Source organism: Panthera onca, chromosome D1 (assembly GCF_046562875.1).
Source record: "Panthera onca isolate mPanOnc1 chromosome D1, mPanOnc1 haplotype 2, whole genome shotgun sequence".
Lineage (NCBI taxonomy): Eukaryota > Metazoa > Chordata > Mammalia > Carnivora > Felidae > Panthera > Panthera onca.
Genome location: NC_138348.1, coordinates 5093388 through 5101849, shown reverse-complemented (window position 1 = coordinate 5101849; position 8462 = coordinate 5093388). Strand labels below are relative to the sequence as shown.

At 60.1% G+C, this 8462-nt stretch overlaps 1 protein-coding gene across 1 annotated transcript; it reads right to left on the bottom strand.

Annotated features, from left to right (window-relative positions):
* Nucleotides 1-5822: 5822 nt before the first annotated feature.
* On the bottom strand, nucleotides 5823-8207 carry LOC132677581 (glutathione S-transferase P 2). Its single transcript, XM_078432592.2, is given in 6 exon segments — nucleotides 5823-6009; nucleotides 6589-6707; nucleotides 6802-6875; nucleotides 6878-6904; nucleotides 7901-7988; nucleotides 8101-8207. Coding segments are annotated over 6 exon segments (573 nt in total). The 5' UTR covers nucleotides 8194-8207; the 3' UTR covers nucleotides 5823-5837.
* Between the last annotated feature and the right edge of the window lie 255 nt (nucleotides 8208-8462).

The following is an 8462-nucleotide window of genomic DNA, read 5'->3' as shown; positions in this document are numbered from 1 at the left end:
GGAGACCAGGGCTGGGCGCCTCCTCTTCCCACTCTGGTCGCCCCGTTCCTGCGGGAGGGTGACTGAGTAGGCAGCTGTGGGTGCGGTCCCCACAGGCTCCCGTGTACTTTCCCCTGTCCCTCTCTCCACAGGCTGGTAGGGCTCTCCCCGTGCTGCTCACCCAAGTCCTAGCCTCCCCCAAGCCACCGGTCTCCAGCCCCATGCTGGCCACGGACTACCTTGCAGAGCCCTGGTCACCTGGTCACCTGGCCTTTCTGGCTTATGGTCTCCCCCCCGCCTCCCCACCATTTGGGTCTTGCTCGCTGCCCCTCTCTGCCCATCTTTCTGCGTCTGTCTCACCCACGGCCCCTTGCCACCCCCCTGCACTCTGCTGACATTTGCCCTGCTGTCTCTGGGGGTCTCTCTGACCTCTCATACCCATCTCTGTCACTCCCTCCCTCTGCTCCGTTGGTCCATCTGTCTGTCCATCCTTGCTCTTCCTATTTTCCCTGCCCGCACTGCCCCCCCCCCAGGATGACTCCTGGATTCTGGAAAGACAGCACCCCCCCCCACCATCCTGGCCCCAGACGTCCCCCCTTCTCCCCACCCAGAGCCTCAGAGCAGCTCTGAGCTTCCCCACCTCCTGCCAGCACCTCTCACCTACCTTCTGCTGACCTCCGGCCTCTCGTTTGTCAGGGAGAAATGTGGGGCTGGGCCAGGCAGCCCCCACTGGCCTCTTGTGCCCCCCTGTTCTGTCCCCAGCCCTCTGACTGCCCAGCTGTGTGCGCTTCACCACCCAGAATGAGGTCAGTTGTCCTGCCCCGGCCCCGCTCCAGGCCCCTCATGATTTATTCACCTGCCCCCCGCACCAGCCTCTGTCTGAGGGAAACGGATCCCTCCAGACACCTGTCACCTGAGCCGGTGGCTCCGGCCTCCCTCAGCCACACAAATGGCCACCCATTCGTGCATTCCTTTTGCACACGTCTGAGGCTGGGACCGAGCCTCAGGCCAGCTGCTGGGGCTACACAGACAGACCATGTCTGTCCCGAAGGCCCTGCTCTCAGGCACCTCTGATTCAGGAAAGGGCCCCAGACAGTCTAAGTACTCGGGAGCACTGGCCCAGGCATCAGGGGGGCTTCATGGAGGAGAAGGGAGGACGGGGCCTCCCTTTTAGACATTGCCCACCTATGTTTAACCCATGCTCAGCCCTGGGTGAGTGCTGGGACCCTGGCGGGGATCAACTGTGAATGTGGAGGGTTTCAGGTGCTGGAATCCAACGGAGTATGTTAGGCGGAGGCCCTCAGGCGGGGAGGCAGGGCTCATACCCCCAGGCGGAGGTCCTCAGAGGGGAGGCAGCGGTCAGTGCCCCTGGAGGAGGTATGATGGCAAGAGGCTGGAGAAAATTCCAGACGGGTGGCATCTTCAACAAGTGTTTGTGGAACACCTGCTATATGCCTTCCTGGGTGTCGGGGACCAGTCCCTGCCTCCTGGAACCTTCCAGCTGGTGGGAGATACACATTCAGCAGACCCAGAATGACTATGGAGGAGAAGAGGCTGTCAAGAGGGAGGAGAATGGGGACCTTGCTGTGACTGGGGGGCTGAGGAAGTGGCGTGTGAGACAAGACCAGAGAGACGATGGGAGTGACCACCTGAAGGGAGGGGTGGCCAGCAGGCAGAGGGGACGGCCCCCAAGCAGCCCCGAGCGGAGCTGAGGACCTGGGGAGTGGTCAGCGTTCAGAGGTGAGTGGACACCAGCCAGGTCGTCCAGGGTGGGAAGGGCTCCTTGTGAGGGTCCGAGCTGACCACTTGAAGGTTCGGCCTCCAGCCGCCTCCAGCCCTCTGTACTTGGGGCCTCCCCTCCTGGAGGCCAGGGGAGTACTACATCCCAGGCCGCATCTTGCGAACATCCTTCAGATACAGGAATTCTACCATCTTCTGTAAGGTCCTAGAAAAGGCCTGTAGGCCTGGATTTCCCCACGCACTCACTGTGTGACCCCTGGCAAGGTATTTCACCTCTCTGAACCTCGGTTTCCTTATCTGGAAAATGGGGGTTGACCTGGGCCTCGTGGTGCCTTTGTGAAAATTAAATAAAGGGCCTAGCAGTTTCCTGGCACTTAGGAAGGGCTCGAAAAACAGTGGGTATCATGTATGATGAGTGACCCTGTGCTCACATGACCATCTAAGGCGGGAAGTGGTTAGAGATGTGTGCCCCGAAGTTTGAGCCAACGTAGGAGGGGTGCCAACTGGTCAGGGTCTAGCGGCTAAAAGTGTTTTCAATCACAAAGCGAAGACTTTGTGTCCAGGTGGAGAAAGCGCGGCTTGGAAATCCTTCCTTACTTGTGTTCAATGAACAGCAGGCATGCTAGGGTGTTCATCTTGATGCCCTTGACTTGTCCAGCCCAGCTTAGCCAAGCTGGAGCTCCAACTCCAGTGTCTAGGATGGCCAGGTGGATCAGTGGTTGACAGATGGATGGATGGATGGATGGATGGATGGACAGGTAGCTGATTGAATGGAAGGGTGGGTAAACAGGCTAGTGGTTAAACAGTTGATAGGTGGATGGATGGATGATTGTACCAATAGATGGTTGGGTGAATGGATAGATGGATGGATGGACAGGTAGAGATTGACTGGTCGGGTATATGGGTAGTTGGATGGGTGGGTGGATATATAGAGAGGTGGATGTTTTTTGTTTTTTTTTTTTTTTTTTTTTAACGTTTTTTTTTTTTTTTTTTTTTTTTTGGGACAGAGAGAGACATAGCATGAACGGAGGAGGGGCAGAGAGAGAGGGAGACACAGAATCAGAAACAGGCTCCAGGCTCTGAGCCATCAGCCCAGAGCCTGACGCGGGGCTCGAACTCACGGACCGCGAGATCGTGGAGAGGTGGATGTTTTGATGGACCGCTGGTCAAATGTTTGGTTGTCGGATGGGTGGATGACTGGGTAGAGGGGTATATAGATGGACAGACAGAGAGATGGATGGAGGTAGGTAGATGGATGGGTGGGTGGGCCGCTGCTGAAGGCCTTAGATTCCTCGTAAAGAGAGTCCATTAGCGTGGAGACCATATCTTACCTGTCCTGGTGTTTGTCGTGATGTCTAGCCCACTCACGGCCTGACAAGTACTAATCAGTGTGTGAATGAAGCGTCGTGTCTGTCTCTATTCTGAGCTGTGATTCTTTAGAGGGCGAAGATGATGGCCCCTTCTCCACCCGTTCCGCCCAAGTCAACCCAGGCTTGGCCCCAGAGTGGAAAAGACAGACAGCAACAGTGTTGGTGAAGACGTGGAGAAGTCGGGGCCTTTGCATATGCTGCTGTGGGGCTTATAAAACGGTGCAGCTGCTTTGGAAAAGAGTTTGGCGGTTCCTCAAAATGAGCTGCCATGTGCCTGGCCAAGCCCACTCGTAGGGGCGTGCCCCAGGGAAGTGAAAGCATGCGTTCGCACCAAAAATTTTCTCATAAATGTTCATGGCAGCATGCTTCATAAAAGCCAAAAAGTGAAACAACCCAAACGTCCCTCCGTGTAGAAATGGGTAGACAAAGCGTGTATATCCAGGTAATGGAATACTACTCGGCATGGAAAGGAATGACGTACTGATATACGCTAAAGGGTTTCTTTTTGGGGTGATGTAAATGGTCTGGAATTATATCATGGTTGCCCAACATTGCATATACTGGAGCCACAGAATGTACACTTTATTTTATTTTATTTGAAATTTTGTTAACATTTATTTATTTTTGAGACAGAGACAGAGCATGAACGGGGGAGGGGCAGAGAGAGGGGGAGACGCAGACTCTGAAGCAGGCTCCAGGCTCCGAGCTGTCATGACGCAGAGAGCCCGATGTGGGGCTCGAATATACGAACCGGAGCTCCGGGACCGGAGCTCCCGGAAGGACGAGCTTTTCACCTGTAACCAGCTGGGGAGCAAACCCAGTCATCAATCCCTGAATGTTCCAGCAAATGTTCCCCAAAGCGGAGCCAGCTCCCCCTCTGCCCGTGATAGGCTGGAAGCCCAACCTTTCTCTTAGGGTTCCTGCCCCCATATAATTAGAGGGGTCACCAGAGCTACCAAGCCCCTGCGGGTCACTGTGCTCACCCTGTGCCAGGATATAAAAACTGGTGGCTCAAGTCCCCACCTAGAGCAGAATCATTACAGGCCGGAGAGCCTGAGTTCAAATCCTGCCTTGGCCTCTTAACCAGCCGTATGTCCTTGAGCAGGGTGCCTTCACCTCTCTGGGCCCCAAGGTCCCCATCTGTGAAGTGGGAATATTGACAGCATCTACGAGGTGGCTTCTTTTGTGAAAACCAAATGAGTTAATACAAGTGACATGCCCGGGACATGGCTCGGAGAAAGCTCAACGCTGGGGGTCACTTGTCACCTCCCCAGCTGGAGGGGCTCCCAGCCTCTCCCCAACCTAGCCGTCTCCCCTCCCCCACACCTGGCTGCACCAGCTCCCCCGAGCCCTCAGCTGCCCAAAGAGGGGACCTGCCCTCCCCTCCCCAGGGTCCCTCCTCCTGACCGCAGGAGCCTCTTCTATCCACCTTCTTGGGGTCGCAGAGCTATACAAACAAAATGCCCACGGGGCGCCTGGGTGGCTCGGTTGGTTAAGCATCCGACTCTTGGTTTCGGCTCAGGTCGGGATCTCAAGGTTCACGAGTTCGAGCCTCACGAGTTCTTTGCTGATGGCGCGGAGCCTGCTTGGGATTCTCTGTCTCCCTCTCTCTCTGCCCCTTCCCTGCTCACCCTCTCTCTCACTCAAGAACAAATAACTAAACATTAAAAAAAAAATGCCCAGCCCGGTCACCCCAAAGAATATGGAAGCTGTTGGTTACAGGAAGCTTTCAAAAGAGCAGCTTTCTTCCTGCCGCTCTGGGATCTACAGGATGCCCGGTGTCTCCCCGGCCCGTTCTGTGACCCTCCTACGGCCACCGTCCCGGCGGCCTGCACGGTGAAACACCGCGGCCTGAGGGTCCTGCCCTCCGCCCCCCAAGCCACCGGTCAGGGCACAGAAGAGGCTCACAGGCCTCAGCCCTGCCCTGCAGTCACCCAGGGTGGCCCTGTGAAACCCAGGAGGACGACAGGGGCTTCCGGGCTCTGCCACTCTCCTCTCAGGGACCGGTGGCCCCTTCCCGGGGCGTTCCACACACAGAAGCCGGCTGTCCTCTAGGAACCCAAACTGCCAACCAGCGCCCCCAAATCCAGTGCACGAGAGACCCTCCTCACGGGGCCTCTGCCTGAAGCCCGTGGGGCAGAGGCTTGTCTAAAGGGCCGGCCAGGCCAGGCCACCCAGAGCTCCAGGCTGGCCTCGGGGCATATACACTTGGGCCCGGCTGGCCACCCGCCGGGCTGCCGGAGGGTGACCGTGGGCGACACGTGAGAATGAGCAACGCTGCTGCCCGTGTGAGACGGCAGACTGTGTCACTTCCTAGGGTACAACATGTGCGGAGGTCACCCTGAGTGTGTGAGCGGACCGTGGAACTCACAGATGCCGGGGACTGCTTGCCACATTCACGGCTGCCCTTGTCCCGGACTCGGAGGGCTCCCGGGTTGCCGCAACCGTGAGTGCCCCCAGGGAGGGCACCTCCCTCCCGCGGGAAGTCCTCCGGGTGGATCCTGAAGGCCTGACGTCTCCCCTGCCAGTCTGGACCCGGAACCGCTCTTTGTCTCGTGGCAGGTCAGCCGGGTGATGCCGTCCCGGGGGCCCAGAGGCCCAGCCCAAGCCTCATCCTCCCGAGGCTGCCCGGGAAGGGGCAGAGGGTCCGCGGTGCCCTCCAGCCCCTCAGTGACCACAGCACCGCTTTCCGCTCACCGTGTTTATTGGTCCCCAAGGGCAGTCCTCTCGAGGGAGGCACGCTCATGTCTAACGGGCGCCGAAGACAGGGCGGTTCACGTGCTCAGGGGAGGCCAGGAAGGCCTTGAGCCTGGGCCGGGCGCTGAGGCGCACCTCGTAGGCCGAGAGCAGGGGGAGGGAGTCCAGGCGGCCGGGGGCCAGGGGCTTGAGCAGGGTCAGAAGAGAGAGGGGCTTGGGGCGCCTGGGTGGCTCAGTCGGTGAAGCGTCCGACTTCGGCTCAGGTCTTGATCTCACGGCTCATGGGTCTGAGCCCCAGGCTGGGCTCTGTGCTGACAGCTCAGAGCCTGGAGCCGCTTTGAATTCTCTGTGTCTCCCTCTCTCTCTGCCCCTCCCCCGCCCACGCTCTGTCTCTCTTTCTCTCTCAAAAATAAATAAACATTAACTCCTTTTTAAAAATGTTTAACGTTTATTTACTTTTGAGAGACTGAGAAACAGAGCATGAGCTGGGGAGGGGCAGAGAGAGGGGGAGACACAGAGTCCGAAGCAGGCTCCAGGCTCGGAGCTGTCATGATACACAGAGCCCGACGCGGGGCTCGAACCCACGAGCCATGAGATCATGACCTGGGCCAAAGTCAGACACTCAACCGACTGAACCACCCAGGTGCCCCCCAAATCAACAAACATTAAAAAAAATAAAGAAAGAAAGAAGAGAGAGGGGCTGCAGGGAGCCAGAACACTGGCTGTTCCGGTGAACCTGCCGAGGCTCCCCCGCTGGGCCTCAGTGTACCCTTCTCAGAAATGGATCTATGATGGGCAGGACCCAGCACTCACCTGGTCGCCCACAATGAAGGCCTGGTCCCCCTGGTTCTGGATCAGCAGGGTCTCGAAAGGCTTCAAGTGACCCGGCAGCCCCTGAATATACTGGGCTTTGCCCTCCTCCTGCGAAGGGGGGTGATTCAGCGGCAGCCCCCGGCACGCCTGGCCGAGGTGACCTCCCGGGCCCCGGGCCCCGAGCACCCCCGCCCCTGCTCACGTAGTCGCGGTGGATGAGGCAGCCGCAGAGCCGGCGAAGGTCCTCCAAGCTGTCGTTCACCACGTCCACCAGGCCGCCTCCCGCTCGTCCTTGCCGTAGAGCCCTGGGTCAGCAGCCGGGCAGCGGGTCAGGTTCAGTCCAGGCTGGTCCTCCGCTGCTCCTCTCTCACCCCCAAACGCCCGCCGGCCTCGGGCTGGGGCCACCGGTCCCTCGGTCGGGAGGGCCCGCTCCGCCTGACTCCCATCTCCAAAAGCCCAAGGGGCCCGCCCGGCTGAAGGCCAGGCCTCTCCCAGGTCCCATCTTAGGTCTCATCCCGTGACTCGGGGATTCCCGGCCCAGATGGCCCCAAGCCCCCTGCCCCAGATCTGTCCGCCCGCAAGTGTGAACCAAGCCTCTGGTGCGTGTGCCCTAGGCCTGAGGAGTAGCTGTCTGTGGGGCCGGAACAGAACTCGGCCGTGGGGACAGGTGTGTCACGTGCAGTGCAGGACCGCACAGGGACAGGAAGCGGTGGCGGCAGGCCACAGCCGCAGGCCTCTGTCCTCTCCCCCCGGGTCCTGCAGAAGCGAGGGTAGGCTTGGCCCGGCTGCCGCCACTGCTCCTCTGTCCCCTTCCCTCATTGTCACATCCTCCTGGGACCCACGGTTTTTCTAGACCCCCCGGAGGTAGCCAAAACTGAGGCAACCACCTCTCTAAGCCACGGTGCTGCCAGCGTGGTAACGGGGCCGCAGGCTCGCTCACGTGAGCGCAGGTTTTCCAGATTCAAGAGAGGCCAGAACAGGAAAAAATGGGCAGGAGGTCGGCTTGGAAAGCCCCTGGTCACACCTGCAGTGGCCTCTAGGCCTCCACCAGCTCCCGCGTGGGGCTGGCGGCCTCCTCTGAGCTGTCACCAGGGCACAGCGAACCCACCTGGCCCTGCCGGGCTGGCAACCCCAGCCCCACGACCCGGAGCCCTCGTCACCCAGGCCCTGCCCCTTCCTCTAGGGCCATGTGGCCCGACCTCCAGACGGGCAGAACTCTGGTCCTCGGGTGCCCCAGGACACCTGAGTGGGACCCGTCACGTACTTCGCGGGACTGCGCTGCCCGAGACCTCAGAACTCACCAAGGGTGTGCCCCAGGTGTCGCAGGAAGGCATCGGACTGGTACAGAGCGAGGTCCCCGTCCTGGAACTTGGGGAGCTGCCCGTACAGCTGGGGGTGGGGGGGGCGGCACAGCTCCGTCAGAGATGCGGAGCTTGGCTGCCCCCCCCCCCCCCCCTGCTGCCCAGCCCCTGGCCCCCCTCTGGGCACGGCAGCCACTCACACAGGAGGCCTTGAGCGGGCCCTGCAGCCAGGTCTCCTTGGTCACCACCTCTTCCTTCCAGCTCTGGCCCTGGTCAGCCAGCAGCATGCGCATGGCCTCGCAGCGCCCTGGGGGAGGGGAGGACAGGGTGGGGGGATGCGGGGAGACCCCAGCCTCAGAGCACCCTGGGGAGGGGTCAGGAGTGGGGCGACAGGACAGAAACTCTAGCTTCGGTGTCTGCTGAGAAGTCGAACCGCAGAGAAAGATGGAGATCACGGCACCGGTGCGGTCTGGGGAGGGAGACGAGGGGTGCAGACTGCAGTCCGAAGTGCCCCGGGATGGGGACAGAGGCAGATGGCCAGAGCGCAGCCAGATGGGGGGCC